The sequence below is a fragment of the Aspergillus karnatakaensis genome (genome assembly GCF_047715665.1).
Source record: "Aspergillus karnatakaensis strain CBS 102800 unplaced genomic scaffold BJY04scaffold_58, whole genome shotgun sequence".
NCBI classification, from domain to species: Eukaryota; Fungi; Ascomycota; class Eurotiomycetes; order Eurotiales; family Aspergillaceae; genus Aspergillus; species Aspergillus karnatakaensis.
In genome coordinates, this window is record NW_027395770.1 from 195,789 (window position 1) to 213,113 (window position 17,325).

The window sequence follows — 17,325 nt, forward strand, 5'->3', positions numbered from 1 at the left end:
GCTTTTCCCCGACAACCTACAGTTTGCTAGGCTTGGATCTGTAGATGCGCTAGACCATAATAGGACTAGCGTCCCCCTGAGTCGCGACAACAATTAAAGGGGTCTATCATGGCTGGTTGCTCTCTCTCTTTCAATCGATATCAGACTGGCTTTTATCTTGGGGTAAAGACCTGGTCTTGTTCGATTCCTTTGGAGTGCACCATTGTCTTCTGTTCCTTCCACTCTTTGGACCGAACTTTTCATCGATTGCCCTAGCTGCGCCGGACATCTTGCGCTCGAAGCCCCCTTCCACCACTATGGCCACTACAAGCTCCGCCCCATCTGGTGCAGTCTTCCCCCGAAGCCATGTTGGTTTCGACAGCATTACTTCTCAGATTGAGAAGAAGCTGCTGAAGCGTGGTTTCCAGTTCAATGTGATGTGTGTTGGTGAGTCTAGAGTGACCCAGATACCACTACCAAGCTGTGCTTTGTGCTAAGGCAATCAATCATTAGGCCAGACTGGCCTTGGAAAGTCGACTTTGATCAACACCATCTTCGCATCCCATTTGATCGATTCCAAGGGTCGTCTAACTCCTAACGAACCTGTGCGCTCGACCACAGAAATCCAGACCGTCTCTCACAGTAGGTGAAAGTTTCCGTTCCATGGTCGAACCAGTCCTCTAACGACCTGCAGTTATTGAGGAAAACGGTGTTCGTTTGAGGCTCAACATTGTGGACACTCCTGGATACGGTGACCAGGTCAACAATGACCGATGGTATTGGCTACAATCGAATCCATACCTCTCGTTTATGAGCTAATTATTGCTAGCTGGGATCCAATTGTGAAATACATAAAGGATCAGCACTCCGCATACCTCCGCAAAGAGCTCACTGCCCAACGTGACCGCTATATTCAAGATACCCGCATCCACTGCTGTTTATTCTTCATCCAGCCCTCCGGCCATGCGTGAGTTTCAGCCGTTTTGATACCATGTTACGGAGCCAGCGGAGCTGACTGCTTGTTTAAATAGCTTGAAACCGATCGATATCGTTGTTCTCAAGAAGCTGTCCGACGTCGTGAATGTTGTGCCTGTGATCGCAAAGGCCGACTCGCTCACCCTGGAGGAGCGCCAGGCTTTCAAGGAGCGGATCAAGGAAGAATTCGCCTTCCATAACCTCAAGATGTACCCCTATGACAACGATGAGCTCGATGATGAGGAGCGTGCTGTTAATGCCCGTATTAAGGTATCGTATTCCGCTATTCGCTGTGCTTGGAAGCTCAGCTAATGCTTGGTCAGGATATCATCCCCTTCGCCGTTGTTGGGAGCGAGAGGACTATCGTCGTGAATGGCCAGCCCGTGCGCGGCCGCCAAAACCGCTGGGGTGTCATCAATGTGGAGGATGAGAGCCACTGCGAATTTGTGTCCCTCCGAAACTTCCTTACTCGCACCCATCTCCAGGACCTCATCGAAACGACAAGCCAGATTCACTACGAGACCTTCCGTGCTAAGCAACTTCTTGCTTTGAAAGAGAGCAGCGCTGCGGGTGGCCACACTGGTGGTAGTCGGCCAATCAGCCCCTCGGCTGATAGGGAATTGAGCCGCAACTCACAGCGGGTGACGATGAACGGCTATTAAATGGGAGAGCCTGACGGGAAAAATATCGTTGCCATTCATTAACAGTTCATATTGATGCTAGCTGTGCTTGAAGGCAAATGACTCGGAAGACGGCCCCCTTGAGATTCACTGATCTATTCTTCACCACCGAATGGCGTTCCCCTATGCACTTCCCCAGCCAGCTCTTACAGATATCCCCTTTTAACTCTAGGCCTTTTCCGTACATTCTGTTGTTTTCTCTCCCATTGCAAGGAGAACGGCTGGGCTTACTTGCTTTCCTATGACTCCATTTCCCGCGATTCGAAAAGAGAACCAGCATAAGAGCGCTAGCATCGACCTCGTTGATTCATGTACTTAATTTCCTCAATTCTTAGGTTCGAGAAATATATTTCTAAATATATTTCCTCAGCGTCTTCTATATGTAGTGAACAGCAGGAACGACATAGATAGCAGTAAGATACAAAAACCATGGCTTAATGAAGCACGCTTGCTTTCTAGAACACTAATAACTACATCATTGTCATTATTGTGTTCCAAATTTGCCGTCATCAATAATATAATCTCTCAGCTCTTTGTATGCCGTCTCGAGGTCATCATTGACGACAATCTTATCGTGTGCGCCTGGCTGCTGCGCGAACTCGAGCTCGTTCTTTGCCTGCGTCAATCGCTTCTGTAGACTTTCTTCCGTCTCGGTCCCGCGGCCCCGCAGCCTCTTCTCCAACTCTTCGACAGATGGCGGCGCAAGGAATAGAAAACGTGCATTCAAATCAGTCTTCTTGACCTGCTTCACGCCCTTTTGAAACTCGATATTTAGTAACTGGATCAAACTTCTCACGATGCCCGCTATGAGACAAACTAACCTCCATTTCTATATCGAGAATACAGATTCTTCTCTTGGCCGCGATTTCCTTCACAGCTTGCACGCTCGTGCCGTAATGGTTTCCGCCGAACTGGGCATGCTCGATGAAGCCGTTTTTGCTGACTAGGTCAAGGAAGTCTTCTTTTGTAGTGAAATAGTATTCGCGGGCATGTTGCTCGCCGGGGCGGGGGTCTCTAGTGGTGTCTATGGTATGTATTTTTAGATGCGGGTCTCTTGAAAGCTCTTGATCGTCAGAATGAGGATGGGGTTTACGGACGAGAGACGGAGAAACCGAAGGTGTCCGGAAATTCGGCGAAGAGTCGCTTGAGTAACGTGGATTTTCCGGTTCCAGAAGGCCCCGACACAACCACGGGGCGGAACTTCTGTACTGAATTATCGTTGCGTGATTAACGATTGTCGCGGGAGTATATGACAGCATCCTCGCAGTTTCAGGGGTTCATACCTGCACTGGTGGCCATGGTGAATCCTGAAATGCGAGTTAACGGGGCCAGACGTTTAGCAGAGCGTGACACTATCCCACGAAGCACCAAAAAAGCATGCATATACTGAATCTGATTTTGGGATGGAATTGTGCTCTATGTTTTTACACCTTTTGCTTGGCCAGGCTTCAGCATCGCAGGCGGTGAAGATTGACAAAAACTTGCCCGCTTTTAGGGTGACTACTAGGTACCTCTACTTAACGTACAAATGACCTAAGGTGCGGGCCGCTACCCTCATCACATCTGTATTTCAATGACTGGGCAAGCATTAGATGATAGCAGGTACTTTGTATCCACAATATCGGATTGTCGACTAATGATCACCATGGGTGGCGGCCTGTGACTCTTGTTCAAGAAAGTTGGACCAGAGTTCTGCTAGTGTTTCCTTGTTAGTCGCTCCATTCTCCAGGAAATCGGTGGCTAAAGTCGGTGTACTAGGCGTACGATGCATGGGCGATCCGGGGACCCGAAGTCTACCTGAGGTTCCTGAGATTCCTGAGGTTCCTGGGCGAGCCAGACCCGCCTGCTCACGCTGCTCTGCAGAATGTCAGTATCCAATTCAAGAAGAGACGCGATCTTTGCCTACCATCTGACCAACCCAGGAGCGCCGCTATCAGCTGAAGGATCTGAAACTTTTTGGGATCCGATCGATCAAGTGCAAGGAAATGTAGCAGATGGTTCGTGACAATGTGTCTATACAATTGTCTTTCGTCAGTAAGGGCACGGCGGCAACGCTCGATATGTCAATGTCTTTTCTCACCGGTCGACGTTATCTTCTGGCTTTCCCTTCTTGAGAAAACGTAGAGCTTTTGTCAAGTGGTCATTCAGGGTAACAGCTTCATGTCGAAGTTTGCCGATGAGAAGATTCTTTTCTCTAACCTCTTTCTCAAACGGCTGGACTCTCTCAAGCTCAATCTGAACATCTTGTAGAGATTTCTCTGCTCTGGAGGCCTTCATTTTAGCATCGTTAAGCGTCTGCCTCAACTCCTCAAGCTGTGCATCAGAGCTTTGAACGAGTTCACGAAGTTCCTGTTTGCGTGCTGTGATTCGTTAGCACATCTTTGTCAGTCACTTGTTAGGAGACACACCAGTCTGGATTTCTTGTAGAGCTCGCTGTAGCCCATCTACTGTAGCTGTTTGGGACACGCGTTCAGCAGAAACTTTCTCATATGCGTCCTTCAGACTGGAAATTTGCTCCTCCAAGTCCATCACTTTCTCACCCAGGTTTTCTCTGATGGAGCGTTCTTCCATGGCGAGTATTTCCCAGTTGTGCATGGCCTCCTTTGCTTCCTTGAACTCTGTCTGGAGATATGACTCTTGCTCTAAGAGATCATCTTTCTCCCTCGACCAATTTTGCTGAGACAGATTCGTTCGTTCTCGCAACTCGGAAAGCTCTTTCGACATTCGCTCATTCTCCTGAGACAGACTTGCAACTCTCGACTCATACTCCAGTTTCGTGCTCAAGTTTTGTTCCTCCAGGTCTTCAATTCGTGATCTTGCCTGTGCAATCTCCTCCTACAAAGCATTAGTAGATGCATCCGGGCATAGCCGCGCAGAAAACGTACGGCATCTTCCTTCAGACGTTCGCCCAGCTGCGCCTTGATAGTGTTCACTCTTTCGAGTAAGCCACGGTACTGGGATTCTGCGTGCTCTTTTTTGCTCTCGGCGTTCTCCAGCTTGCCTTGTAGAGCTTCCATGTCTGTGTGATGTTTCGATTGAATTTCTTCTAGGGATTTTCGCATGTCGGTCACTTCGGCGCGGAGCGAATCTCGATCTCTAACGAGGGCATCGAAGCGGTCTTTCGACCGAAGTGCCGCCAAAATAGGTGATCTAGCCCTCGATCCATCGGACTCATTGTCAACATGTGCATCGTCACTCGAGTTGGTATCTGATTCCTTCTCATTTTTGGTGCCTTGCAAATTGTGGTCTTCGGTCGCGTCGGGCTCCACGCTCTGTCGGTTAACTTTAGCGTCGAGTGAAAGATGTGTGAGCTCTGTGGTTGTTACATCAGGTTCTGTCGGCTGTATGCTTGCTTCTCTCGACTCAACCCCGTCAGAAACGCTGAGTTGAGCTGGCCGCTTGTTCTTCTTCTTGTTCTTGGTTTTTCCTCCTTATTCGGAAAGCTTTAGTTAGGCGATAAACTGGGGTGAAAAGGAAGGAATTTATTGTTTAAAATGCAAAACTGCAACATACCTTCGGACATTTTCTATATTCTTCGCAGGTATGCAGGTGATTCTGGCTGTCGAGAAGTCCTGGAATCTAGCCATTGGAAGCACCGGGCTGGCACCCATCGCTGTCAACATCACTAGCGCAGGGTTCTCCGTTGCCCAGAGCTTCCGCTGACTGTATCGGGTTTTCCAGTCCCCCATAAACAGCCATTAATAGACCGAGAGGCCAATGTTGTTATTCTCTCTTTTTATTACCCCTAGGCTCAAGAACCAGTTCTAACAAAAAAGGCCTTTCTGGGATAAGCCAAGACTGCTTCTTTGGCTGCCGCTGCTTTAAGCTAGGTAGAGATACTCACAGTGCACGTGCGAGCTGATATACTGCTGGGGGTAATGGCGGTGAGTGCACTGTGAATAATGGAAGCTTGTGAGGGTCACGGACGAGGAAACTAATACTAATAGTATTCCTGGAGGGCAACGGTTGCTGGCATTGACCGAGTGCTGCACCTTGCTAGCGTAGGTAATAATAATGCCACCTCCTAGTCTTGATGCCGATCCTAAGCACGGCACAAGCGTTGTTCAATATCTCTAAGATGAACAGGATATTGAGAGTCTGGAGAAAACTACATAATCCGTAGAGGCATCTGTCACTGACCCCGGCGTCCGAGCGTATATGAGTGGACTAATCTGGGCCGCCGCCGATTGGGTAGATGGAGGAGAACACTAATTGTTGTGCGAATTATGACCTAAGGTGCTTTAATTCCTGTTAAACTTGGGCAGAGGCACAAGTATCGGGCCTTGACCTCGTCGAGCCAGGTTGACCCCTGGTGGTGGCTGTTATATAACAAAATCAGCGGTACTTCATGCACCACTACTCATTATGCATAAATCGGTGTGAGGATACACCACTCCTACCTACTCGGACCAATAGAGATAATCCAGCACTAGATCAAGCTAGGCGAGTACATGATAGGCTCAAAAAGCTCCTTGCAATATGCGAGTCATTTTGGCTGACGGCGCTTTTTGAGGAAATGGAGAGAGCTCGCTGCTGGTCCACTTGGGTGAATCATTGGTTGGCGAACTGGGCGCTTCGGTTGTTTTACGGAGCGCTCTGGATGGGGTTTGTTCACCTCCTCCCGAGGTCTGCTCCAGTCATTTCTCCAGACATCACCAGCTGAGGAAAACATACTTTGTCTGCCTTTTTTATACTTTCTCTAACCGATTCCTGATCCTTTGGCCTCCCCCTCTTTCCGATCAGGGCCCGTTTACAAACGCAAACGTAAAAATGTCAAGACCTGGGAAGCGACCGCAGTATCGCGTTCTCTTTTTCATTTTTTTTTAAGGAAAGCAATCAAACATTAGCGCTGGTTAAGCTGCATTGAAAGTGTGTGTGGTAGTACCATCCTGCTTTTCTGTGCATTTACGGCAATAGTAAAAATCATAATATCTCTATGCCAGTCAATAATCAATCACAAGACAGACTGGTCAGACCACGAGTCCGCGCCAGTCCTCGACAAGCCGTCTCCTAGTTTCACTAAGCCCAGCGGGACAAGTTCGACCAACCCTAGTCCGCCTCACAGGCTCAAACGCCCGTTTTCGATCTGAGCCTTTCCCAAAACACACGCAAAACCGTTACGCCAAGGATGTTACTTGCCCTTATTAAGGACCTTACGAGGCGCTGCCCCAGCGGGTGAGCCCGTACGAAACCCCACCTGCCACATGGCCATTCACAGCGGCTCAGGTGCTGCCATTCTGGAGGAAGGAACAGGACGTTTGCTCCTGTTATTTCCCGAGGATTCTCCCTTTTTTACAACGGTCTAAACTGTCGGTATTCCGGCTGTCTACCTCGTCGTCCCTCGTCTGGTACCAACACCTGCATTTTGCATGATCTAGCGACATATTTCACATGTGGACCCATCTTGAAGCAGGAAGCAGAAAGCAGGAAGAAAATTTTGAAAAAGCTTCCTAGACCTCAGCAGATCGCCTTGGATTTCTTTTTTCTCTCTCTCATACCGCTGTGTTCCTGTAACGAAAGGACTCGATCCACGACCTTGCCCACACCACCCCTGCTCCACCTCAAGTGTATTAATTTGGCAAGGTCCGGGGCCTGCAAAGAACCATGCCCACCAGAATTTCTCATCGATTACTCTTCTTCTTCTTCTTCTTCTTCCTGTTCCCTTCTTTTCTTTCTCTTTCAACTCCTTATTCTGACTTCAGAAACCTTGGATTGCTTTCTTCTTACCTCCCTCCACCAATCACGCCGTGCTACGATCTAACGGCAGTACTGTCCAATTATCGCAGAAATACTATATCCTAGTTTAAATGGCCAACCCAACGTCATCCGATGATGAACCCGTCTATATGAGGGCGTTGAATGCCGCTAGAAATGGCGATAAGGCGGCTCTTGAAGGTCGAGATGGAGAGATTCTAGCCACGGCGCGCGACACATTATGGCGGAAGGTCGAAGGAAATCCGAATTATTTGCTCAACCGGCATGAGTTTGCACTCTTCAACTACTACCGACAACATTACGAGAAGAATACAAAACATAAAGAAACTGTCCGAAAAGCAGTTGCTCGGTTTTGGGACAACTATTCGGAAGGGCCATCGGGCTCCAAATCATAGTCACGGCTACCACAATCCATGACCATTGATACTAGCAAGACCCTTTTACCCACGCCGCTCTCGCCCCCATGCGGACGGTTTGCAATCGATTCGAAGAATGCGCCCGATGGCACTAAATCCGAAGTCGCTGGATCTACCGCGAGCTACTTGGGCGTCGAGAAAACACAACTGTTACCGCAGAACATGTGCTTATATCATCGGGACGGGACAGACTCTGGTAGTCGCCGACTAATTACCTCCGATTGATTCCCAGCCGCTTTTCCACGGAATTATCAGATTTCTATTTCGGACATGAAGGCGTTCAGTCCCATTCTCAATTTGGCCGGGATCTCTTGGGCGTCTTTACAAATCAGCGGAATTCTTAATGTATGGGCGTGGAGTTTGGGATTCTCTTTCTGCTCCTTTCTCTTCTTGGCCTCCTCGAAAAGTCTCTTCTATTTATATCTATTACACCTCATTTTCGAGGGAGGCTCAATCTGTGTTAATAATTTAGTGCTTTTCCTATCTGTTTTTGTTATCTAGCCTACTCGACCTTTTTTTAGTAGGTGCTCTCACAATTTCTCCCTTCAGGTGACTTATTTGACAAGCTACTATATTATGCCTCTTGACCACCTATTATCAGGCTATCAAACAAATATATAACTTACGGAAGTTCCAAAAATAATAAACAGTAGTAAATTGGATATCCCCTGCTTGACAGGCGTCGAGTATCATCTGACACTACCGCTAGTACCCAGGTATAACTTTGCGGCTTTGCCGCAGGGTGGATGGCAGCGGCACCTGATGTGAGCTCAAGACGTCATAGCTCTAGACCAAGGCCAAGTCAGACTGGCAGTTACCTCCTAAAGAGAGCTCCGTGATATGTGCAGCGGGTGCATCACTACGTTCTCGACGTATTGCTGTGAACTTTCGTTGTAGCTGAGTGCTCATTGAGACTCTAAGTTGTAATCTCTCCAAGTAGCAACATTTCTTATATGCTACTCCGTACTTAACACGGAGTATTTGGCTGAGCGTCGCTCGGCCCGGGTTCAGTCAAAGCCATGTTATTAAGCCGGGGCTTTTTTTTCATGTCCACCAATCAGACATTACTAATGTATTTCACGTCGCTGCGTGAACAGAAGACTCCCAGGATTAATTTACAATTTCTATTATCTATATCGAAAGGTTTTTAGAAATCGTCAAGTGTCTATTTGTTGGCTCCGGCCTCGCTGGCCATCACTGGGTTTTGGGTAGACACGTCTGCAGCCGGCTCTGTCAGGGAAGTTAGCATATGTGAATTCCATCACACTCAGGGTCAGTTCTCACCGGTTCTTGTAAATGCGCCTCGTTGGCCACCAAGTAGTTCCTTGATCTTGCCTCCTTCAACTTCGTCGCGAGTGACATTGAGAAGGCTGGGAGCCAGGCCCATGGATGAAAGGTACTGAACACTTTCGCACCACTCAACATCCTTCCTACCCTTGTCCCAGTTGAGTTCTTCGCCCATCAGGTCGATCACTGTAGGAAGGGCCTCAAGGGCGGCTTGGGCGTTCAGGAAAGCCAAGCGAGTTCTCCGTGCGATAACGTCAACTGCGGTCTGTGCGTATTCGTGGCGGACAGCGAAGCGAATCTCACCATCGACAAAGGGATAGAGAGCCGAGATGCGCTGACCGCGGACGGGGAAGCGTGTCTCTGTTGGGGCAGACAATGCAGCAACTTGCCACGCACGGTCTCCGTACGATGTGGTCAAATGCTGGGCAACGTCGGTCTCGAGGCCGTAGTGTTGAATGAGGTTGATGAAAAGAGTCTTGGACCAACCATGAGCTCCAATTAGCCGGACCTGATGGGTCTGGCAAGAGCCATCAAGGGTGGCATGGTCTGCAACCAACCCGCGACCGCCTACACCACTGATGTCCACGACATTATGCATCTCACGGGGCTTGAGCTTGAATTCTTTGATAGCCTCGTCAACGGCTTCTTCAGCCATCTGGCGGTAAGTTGTCCACTTGCCTCCGGCGCATGTCAACAGACCCGAAGAGGAAACAGAGATCAGATGGTTGCGAACAAGAGCCTGTGAGCTCGTCACTTTAGGGTCACGCACGAGGGGCCTGATACCTGCCCAGGCAGCAAGCACATCCGATCGCTCAACCTTAATGTCAGGGGAAAAGTACCCTCTGATCTCCGATAGAATCCAGTTAATATCCTTTTCAGAGGGCTGGGGTTGGGGCGTGATATCCGTGGGAGCATCGGTGGTACCGGCGATCGTGTTTCCCTGCCAAGGAAGGAAGAAGATGACACGACCATCAGACGTGGAAGGGTCGATAAGACCCATGTTAGACGGGCTGTAGTAGCCTGGTAAGATAATGTGAACACCAGAGCTAGGTGCCACAATCTCCTTTACGTCGGGCTCATCCATCTTTCGGATCGAATCCGTGAAAGGCCCGGTAGCGTTGATGATGCCCCTAGCTCTGATGGGAATCTCCTCTGCCTCTTGACCATCCTTTCCAGGGATAATATCCTTCAAGCGGGCGCCGTTAAGCCTTCCTGTCGCGTCTTTTGTAAGCCCAGTGACCTCCATGTGGTTAACGACAGTGCTACCGTACAAGGCAGCGGTCATTGCGAGGGAAACGTTCATCCGGGAGTCATTGTGGGCACCATCTACACACGTATTAGTATATTACCCACGACACCCGCGATCTTGCCGAAGGGAGAAACAACATACCGTAGTACACCATGGCGCCGAAAAGGTTATCCTTTTTTAGCATCGGGAAAGCCTCAATGGCCTTACTCTTGGTGAGGAAGTAGGAGCTCTCAATACCCTCGGAGCCGGCTAACCAATCGTAAGCCTTAGTACCGGCCCAGAAGTAAGGAGCCTGCCACCATTTCTGTACCGGAACCATGATCGGGAGCCAACTGGAGAGATGGGGAGCGGTGTTCAAGAAATACTTGCGCTCCCGCAGAGCCTCTTTCACCAATTTATACCTGAAGACAAATTGAACATGTCAGTTACGAAATGTTTTTGGTCTGGAGCACGACAAATGGGCGAACTGACTGGTTGTAGTCCAACTCCCAAACAGCCTTTTCCAAGTAACGTACACCACCGTGCACGAGCTTGGTACTCTTACTGCTTGTTCCAGCACTGAAATCGTCCCTTTCAACCACAGCTACCTTCAAACCCCGCGTTGCTGCATCGAGTGCTATTCCCGAGCCTGTAGCACCTCCACCAATCACAAGAAGGTCATACACTTCCGAGTCATCCCCCGAGGCACTCCGCTTGAGCTGTTGAATCTGTTCCAAACGCGATTTGATTTTGGGAAAACTTGGTGGTACAAGTTTTCCCTCGTGGTAACCTGGAGGTGGAACGGCAGGAGCTTCCAGACCCGGAATGTTTCGCGGGCGATATGAGAAGTAGAGGGCGCCTGCACCTACAGCAGTGACTGCTGCAGAGGTATACAGGAGCGGTCGCAGAATCCTGCGAGAATTACGGGAAGCCATTGTAGAATGTGTCCTTGAAGGAGGCCTGCAAATCAAACGTGTTCGGGCGCACGCGGGCGTTGGTCTATCGCTGAAGCGAGAAAACAGACGGCGCAGTGGAATTGGGGGTGCGGGGGATAAGGAAGACCGCAATATTTCAAGGGAGGATTTGCGTGCGCAGTATATCTGGTATGCGGGTAGAGGACTTCTAAAATAACTAGTTAGTCGAGAAAAGGATTCGAATTCCAACGGGATACAGCGAACCGAGTAAAGACAAGCAATTGGCGAGAATGCGCATACCTAGTAAGAGGGGGGACAAGCAAATCGCTGCAGGTACGCCAAACCAGGGCGAGGGTAGAGTGAGGAGGATAAGATGGTAGTGAGAATATGGGTGAAGGATTCACGGGAGAATAATATGAGGAAGTAGACAGCTAATGACGAGGACCATCATATGGTGGGAGAGGATAAGGCCGGGTAACCTTCCATTCTCTTATACTGCGTCATGACGTTTCCCCGAAGAACAGAGTCCGGTTGACCCTTTCAGACTGCCAAGTTGCAGCCGATCCAAAGAGCTCCAGGTATTGGAGCACATTTCAGAGTGGAGCGATGACGGCTTCGCGGCGTAAATCCAGATTCTCCCACCAATCACTTCATCGGCAGACACGGGGTTGCGGACGAACAGACGAAGACCAGTCGCGAGTCTTGACGGCCGGCCCAACGTGGCCCGGCCTTGAGCTTCCCTGGATCCATGTGACCTACAAAGGATTTTTGCTCGAGAATCCAGAATCCAGAATCCAAAAACTTCAGAGTCCAGGAGTCCAGGCACCATACGTATCAAGAATAGCCCAGACGATCAATCTCCTACAGGATAGGTCATCCTCGTGACCTCGGCAGCTCGTTTGAAAACGGCAGGTCTGTCGAGACTCGAGAGACAAATTCCACCTCCTCCCCCCTTCCATGGGTGTTCGAGGCCAGCCTACCCTCAGCCTGTCGGTCATTGCAGATGATCTCAAATAACAAGAGTAGTTAATAGTGCAATCGGTTTTGAAGCTGCTGGAATCTGGAATCTGCATGCTGCAGCCGGACCTGAATTATTGGGTCCCTGACCCACTGACTATAATCTTGGAAGCTACTATGATGTTATAACTTATACGGAGTACCTATTATGAACTGACTATTCCAAGCAAGGCCTTACTGGAATTCTGGAAAATCATCAAAAAATGACATCCAGTAATAATGAGCCTTTCTCCCAATAATGTATCATTCTGTAATCTGTATACTCACCTGCGGTCTTCCCTACCTCATTTCGATCGTGCTCAGAACGGCGCTAACGAACATTCTGCTCGCTATTTATATTAATATCATGACTCTTGTCGTCTCGATACCGTGTGGCATGTCGAGTTCTGCTTCAAGACTCAAGCGCTTATGTCACGAGCCACAACAAAGTTTTCTCACAGTATAGCTTGCTCACACTGATCAAGAGGCCATTGACTCTTGCCCCTACTAAACAGAAATCGTCCATTACTCTAGGTAACGACCAGCAAGAGGGCATTGCAGCATTGCTACACCAGGTCAGCTCAACTCGTATATCCAGGCGTTCGTTGGGTACTCTCCACCACCCTGGTCAGCACTGTTATCACGACCATGGATCGCCGCTTGATTCGACACTTCTTCAGACATGCCGCTCACTCTCTTGACTCGCTTCGCAGCTATATGGGGAAGGCCGCTGATGTGTCAGATGGCTTACCAACAAACTCGTCGTTGACTGCTTGAGGTGAAGCCCTTGTTTGAACGTGTCTCTGCGAGTGTTCCATGTTGAATCCTAATGCACTGTGCAGTGTGATGAACCTAGATCGTAACGGAGCATTGTGATCATGTTTAAAGAGTACCCGAAACACATTGTTCAGAGCTATAGCGAGACATGTACCGTGGAGGCCGGCTGTGCATCATGGAATTCAAGGTTGAGCGGAATTGTTCCGGGTGCGGAATCCTTGGCTGCCCTTGACAGGCAGAGGGCGTCCGTGACCGTCGCTCTAGCGAGTCATAATCCTCGCATATTTTGGGTAGTCCTCTTGACAAGTTGACCGAGTTACCCCAGCTTTTCCCTAGCCGTAGATGCCCGGGATAGAGCTCGGCTACCCTGGCGGACAATATTTCAACTCTGTGAGACGGAAAATTTCCTCTTGAAGCGGGCCTTTGCGGAGTCGTTTACTCTTGTATGAGGGGTGGCATCCATATAAATAAATGAACTATATTAATAACGTCTTCAAAGGGAGTACGCTGCTATCATGAAAGTACAGAATCATTTCCCACAGACATAAAACCGACGGAAAGTATCTACACAGCATCATGGCCATCGCAAGAGCGCTGTCTCTCATAAACAACAAGGCTCTCGAACATCCCGCGCAAGCGCTAGCTCTCGTTGTGCTCATTGTTCCCATCGGCTATATTATAATCAACGAATTTGTCCGGGCTTCGGCTCGCATTCCTGGCTTTAAGGGCCCTCGTGGACTTCCTTTAATCGGCAATCTTGCGCAAATCCGAGCAAATGCGGCCGAACAATATCGAACCTGGTCAAAGACATATGGACCTGTCTATCAGATCCAACTAGGGAACATTCCTGTCCTGGTGATAAACTCTGCGGCCGCCGCAAAGGTTTTATTTGGTCACAATGCTCAAGCCCTAAGCTCCCGGCCTGAGTTCTACACCTTCCATAAAGTGAGTATCAAAACCACCCAGCTTCCTACTGGCCGGGCTCAAGTCCGACCAGAACTAACGCTCACGGTGCGTCCCAGATCGTTTCAAATACAGCCGGCACGACGATCGGTACCTCCCCTTATAGCGAATCGCTAAAGAGACGTAGAAAGGGCGCAGCATCCGCCCTCAACCGCCCTTCGGTCGACTCGTATGTGTCTTCTCTAGACGTTGAGTCTAAAGCATTCGTGACGGAACTTTTCAAATATGGGAATGGTGGGAATACGCCGGTCGATCCAATGGCCATGATCCAACGCCTGAGCCTGAGTCTTGCCCTGACCCTTAACTGGGGGGTGCGCGTCGCATCTCAAGAGGAGGAGCTTTTCGACGAAATCACCGAGGTTGAAGAGGAGATCAGCAAATTCCGAAGCACCACCGGTAACCTACAGGACTATATCCCCCTGCTCCGTCTGAACCCGTTCAGCGGGAAATCTCTGAAGGCAAAAGAGATGCGAAGCCGGCGTGACAAGTACCTCAATGCACTAAATCGAGACCTCGACGATCGCATGGAGAAAGGCACTCACAATTCCTGCATCCAAGCCAACGTCATTCTCGACAAAGAAGCCAAGTTGAACTCCGAGGAGCTCACCTCCATCAGCCTGACCATGCTATCTGGCGGGCTGGATACCGTCACCACCCTTGTCGCCTGGAGTATCAACCTCCTTGCCCAGCGCCCAGACATTCAGGAGAAAGCAGCCAAAGCTATTAAAGAAATGTACAGCGAAGACCAGCCGTTATGTGATGCCGCCGATGATCAAAAGTGCGCCTACATTGTTGCTCTTGTCAGGGAATTTCTCAGGTCAGTAGCCGAGATAGTTGTGACACTCTGAGCGCATCAATTAACCACGATGGATGATCCAGATACTATACCGTTCTTCGCCTCGCACTTCCCCGTACATCAATCAGAGATATTACCTACGAAGGGAGTGTTGTTCCTAAGGGCACCGTATTCTTCCTCAATTCATGGGCCTGCAATATGGGTGAGTTCCGTCCTCTGGTAATCTCATACACAATAGCAGCACTTATGATTTTTTTTTTGGCGAGCATAACAGACCCCGAAGTTTGGAGTGATCCGGAAGAATTCAGGCCTGAACGCTGGTTCGAGCAACCCGATGCCCCGATGTTCACCTACGGTATGGGCTACCGCATGTGCGCAGGCTCGCTCCTTGCCAATCGCGAGTTGTACCTTGTCTTCATTCGTACACTGAACGCCTTTCGCATCGAGCCATCTGGCGAAAAATCTGAGTGGCATCCTGTGAAAGGGAACTCGGACCCCACGAGTCTGGTAGCGATTCCTAAGAAGTACAAGGTCAGATTTGTTCCTAAGAATGAAAGGGTGCTTGTTAAGATTCTGAGTTGAGTGGGTTTAACTTTAACTCTCAAGGAGAGATCCCCTGTTCTAACGGTCCATTTGTTGGAAACTTAACATATGGAGCCGTGATATGCTTGAGCGATTGAGTCACAGCGATCTGACCTAGGCTCTGGAGATATACACGATCAGCAAGGGCATATCGATAGCATTTAGCTTAATGATTTTCTCTGTAGGGATTGCGAGTTGTCTCAAACACTCATGATCCAAGAATTACAGTTCCATAGACTTGAAGCTACGCTTGAGACGACGCAAATTTGTCATGGCAGTGATGTTGTTATTGTTATTCTACATTACGCTCTGAACTATCTATGGAACATTATCCCCCGGGCCATCCCTCCCGGGTGCCAGAAGCAGTTCCACGTTGTAGAGTGGTAAAAAGCTGTCCCTGAAAATATATGCAAAAGTAGAGATCGCCGGTAATGCATAGGCCCATATCTGTCCTGCTGGCAGCCGTATTAGGTTTCCTCCCAGATCAATTGTAAAATACTTTCTGACATGATCATTTCAGTGTAATGTCATCAGACTCGATATGAGTTGTACGACGTGATGTGGGCGTTGTATGTAGCATCATGGGTGATGAGAAAAATTTGAATCCGAACAATTGGTATATCGCGATGTGTCTGATGGGATTCGGACACTGGAAGTTGAGCAGAAGGATATATAGCTGAGAGTGAGCTCGGTACGATGTGGTTCGAGAGTCGTCTTCGGTGGGGGGGCGGCTTTCTTGACATGTCACGCGTGAGCTATCACGACGTTAATCGTCTTTTGAGGTCGCGCACGTGGTCAAAACAGCTCGCATAGTCACGCAACTCGGTCTGCGATTGCGTCGATATCTGGGAGCCTTGGGAAGAGTTACTTCGAAGAGAAGATAGAGATGTTTGCGAGGATGATGGCGACAAAGTTCCTTGGTAATGAGATCGATATGAGTTCCAGGAAGTTGCTTGAGCGGTGCTTGTATTTGAATTGGTTGTCGTACCACGCCTGATCAGAATGGGCTCTTTCTCCGGGGTTGCTCGTGATTCTTGTTCATGGGATGAGGCAGCGACGCGTGAAACATCGAGTTCAGCCAGCCTGCAAGATTGGGAGCAGTATGGGCCTCCCAATGTCTGTCGGTCACAGGACAGGCAGAAGTCCAGAGACCATTCAGAAGTCATTTTGAGAAATGGTGTACCCCGGGTGCAGACGAATTTACTCGGATTGTGTTGAATGGCACTCGTCAATCCTTGAAATTCGCTGATATGGCAGAGCGCGCAACTGATACAACGGAGTGTCTTAGACAGCACGTAGCGAGAGAGCAGTAACAGAAAAGTCCAGGCCAAGGTCCAAAAGCCGATATTGTCGATAGAGGAGCAAGAGCAGGGAATAAATATTATATCAGGGTAGACAGTCAAAAATTTTATAGGTCAGGAGGATAGAAGAGTACTACACAATCAATGGAAGATGTGTGGTCAAAGGTAGAGGCAATGGAAGTCCGTGAAAAGGCACTGCAGTCACCTCATAGTAAGCAAATCTAGGCTCATTCCTCGTCAGCGGCACGGCCACAATGTCGAAGCCAAGCTGAAAGGTTCTCTGTCTTTAAGACACCTGCGAGAGGAGAGAAAGAAGATACGAAGCAAGAAGAACGAAGGAAAGAGGGTTGTCACAGTGGAGGAGGGCGCGAATTGAGCGAGCAGTGCACAGGTGCGAGCGATGATCATATAGTTTTGAAGATGGGAGAGATATTATTTCAACCTTGGGGGAAGCTGACCTTCAAGGTGTTATGGGGATGAGAGTGGGGACCGCTTAGTGCTATTGCATGATGCTTGGACACTTGTACTACGACGCATCTTCTCTAGTCTCTTGCCTGCACTAGTTACTGATCCTGAAGGTACCCTTGGGCCTTAGGGAAAAGGAGACGAGACAGAGCCACGGAGTGGTGAAGTTGCGTCAAGTTTGGGAGAGGGGTAAGTACCTAGGTAGACCTCGCCCTTGACCTGTTGCGGGATGGCGTGCTCACTTCAAACTT

At 49.2% G+C, this 17,325-nt stretch overlaps 8 protein-coding genes across 8 annotated transcripts; 4 read left to right on the forward strand and 4 right to left on the reverse strand.

Annotated features, from left to right (window-relative positions):
* The first annotated feature begins 135 nt into the window (after positions 1-135).
* On the forward strand, positions 136-1,995 carry aspD (septin aspD). Its single transcript, XM_073712672.1, has 6 exons — positions 136-426; positions 493-621; positions 674-755; positions 809-946; positions 1,011-1,224; positions 1,278-1,995. Exons 1-6 carry the CDS (start codon positions 297-299, stop codon positions 1,614-1,616), a joined length of 1,032 nt encoding a protein of 343 aa, XP_073567047.1. The 5' UTR covers positions 136-296; the 3' UTR covers positions 1,617-1,995.
* A 123-nt stretch (positions 1,996-2,118) lies between these two features.
* On the reverse strand, positions 2,119-2,933 carry BJY04DRAFT_222361 (guanylate kinase; the record flags this gene model as incomplete). The annotated part of the gene is made up of 4 exons (XM_073717355.1): positions 2,119-2,388; positions 2,456-2,658; positions 2,732-2,842; positions 2,918-2,933. The coding sequence occupies 4 exons, from the start codon at positions 2,931-2,933 to the stop codon at positions 2,119-2,121; spliced, it is 600 nt and encodes a 199-aa protein (XP_073567048.1).
* A 1,014-nt stretch (positions 2,934-3,947) lies between these two features.
* Positions 3,948-5,260, reverse strand: BJY04DRAFT_132729 (putative Golgi matrix protein). The gene is made up of 4 exons (XM_073708516.1): positions 5,148-5,260; positions 4,961-5,064; positions 4,520-4,906; positions 3,948-4,469 (listed from the first exon to the last, which is right to left on the reverse strand). The coding sequence occupies exons 1-4, from the start codon at positions 5,155-5,157 to the stop codon at positions 4,023-4,025; spliced, it is 948 nt and encodes a 315-aa protein (XP_073567049.1). The 5' UTR covers positions 5,158-5,260; the 3' UTR covers positions 3,948-4,022.
* A 668-nt stretch (positions 5,261-5,928) lies between these two features.
* BJY04DRAFT_198863 (uncharacterized protein) lies at positions 5,929-6,530 on the forward strand. The gene has a single exon (XM_073712673.1). The coding sequence runs from the start codon at positions 5,983-5,985 to the stop codon at positions 6,295-6,297; it is 315 nt and encodes a 104-aa protein (XP_073567050.1). The 5' UTR covers positions 5,929-5,982; the 3' UTR covers positions 6,298-6,530.
* Positions 6,531-6,726: 196 nt separating this feature from the next.
* Positions 6,727-8,381, forward strand: BJY04DRAFT_198864 (uncharacterized protein). Its single transcript, XM_073712674.1, has one exon. The coding sequence runs from the start codon at positions 7,442-7,444 to the stop codon at positions 7,742-7,744; it is 303 nt and encodes a 100-aa protein (XP_073567051.1). The 5' UTR covers positions 6,727-7,441; the 3' UTR covers positions 7,745-8,381.
* Positions 8,382-8,930: 549 nt separating this feature from the next.
* BJY04DRAFT_210147 (glycerol-3-phosphate dehydrogenase GUT2) lies at positions 8,931-11,215 on the reverse strand (the record flags this gene model as incomplete). The annotated part of the gene is made up of 4 exons (XM_073714212.1): positions 8,931-8,995; positions 9,050-10,378; positions 10,443-10,702; positions 10,773-11,215. 4 exons carry the CDS (start codon positions 11,213-11,215, stop codon positions 8,931-8,933), a joined length of 2,097 nt encoding a protein of 698 aa, XP_073567052.1.
* Positions 11,216-13,360: 2,145 nt separating this feature from the next.
* Positions 13,361-15,446, forward strand: BJY04DRAFT_230878 (cytochrome P450). The gene is made up of 4 exons (XM_073719378.1): positions 13,361-13,912; positions 13,990-14,747; positions 14,810-14,928; positions 15,001-15,446. Exons 1-4 carry the CDS (start codon positions 13,544-13,546, stop codon positions 15,306-15,308), a joined length of 1,554 nt encoding a protein of 517 aa, XP_073567053.1. The 5' UTR covers positions 13,361-13,543; the 3' UTR covers positions 15,309-15,446.
* Positions 15,447-15,880: 434 nt separating this feature from the next.
* BJY04DRAFT_132934 (uncharacterized protein) lies at positions 15,881-16,660 on the reverse strand. Its single transcript, XM_073708518.1, has one exon. The coding sequence runs from the start codon at positions 16,472-16,474 to the stop codon at positions 16,067-16,069; it is 408 nt and encodes a 135-aa protein (XP_073567054.1). The 5' UTR covers positions 16,475-16,660; the 3' UTR covers positions 15,881-16,066.
* Positions 16,661-17,325: the final 665 nt, after the last annotated feature.

Bases quoted from the DNA above. Each gene is read 5' to 3' on its own strand.
- BJY04DRAFT_198863 (XM_073712673.1), top strand. From the start codon at position 5,983: ATGCACCACTACTCATTATGCATAAATCGGTGTGAGGATACACCACTC.
- aspD (XM_073712672.1), top strand. From the start codon at position 297: ATGGCCACTACAAGCTCCGCCCCATCTGGTGCAGTCTTCCCCCGAAGC. The intron at 756-808 runs GTATTGGCTACA...AATTATTGCTAG, and splicing joins CAGGTCAACAATGACCGATG to CTGGGATCCAATTGTGAAAT. The intron at 1,225-1,277 runs GTATCGTATTCC...ATGCTTGGTCAG, and splicing joins CTGTTAATGCCCGTATTAAG to GATATCATCCCCTTCGCCGT.
- BJY04DRAFT_230878 (XM_073719378.1), top strand. From the start codon at position 13,544: ATGGCCATCGCAAGAGCGCTGTCTCTCATAAACAACAAGGCTCTCGAA. The intron at 13,913-13,989 runs GTGAGTATCAAA...GGTGCGTCCCAG, and splicing joins AGTTCTACACCTTCCATAAA to ATCGTTTCAAATACAGCCGG. The intron at 14,929-15,000 runs GTGAGTTCCGTC...CGAGCATAACAG, and splicing joins TTCATGGGCCTGCAATATGG to ACCCCGAAGTTTGGAGTGAT.
- BJY04DRAFT_132729 (XM_073708516.1), bottom strand. The intron at 4,907-4,960 runs GTAACAACCACA...GTTAACCGACAG, and splicing joins TACAGCCGACAGAACCTGAT to AGCGTGGAGCCCGACGCGAC. The intron at 4,470-4,519 runs GTACGTTTTCTG...AATGCTTTGTAG, and splicing joins AACGTCTGAAGGAAGATGCC to GAGGAGATTGCACAGGCAAG.
- BJY04DRAFT_198864 (XM_073712674.1), top strand. From the start codon at position 7,442: ATGGCCAACCCAACGTCATCCGATGATGAACCCGTCTATATGAGGGCG.
- BJY04DRAFT_132934 (XM_073708518.1), bottom strand. From the start codon at position 16,474: ATGACTTCTGAATGGTCTCTGGACTTCTGCCTGTCCTGTGACCGACAG.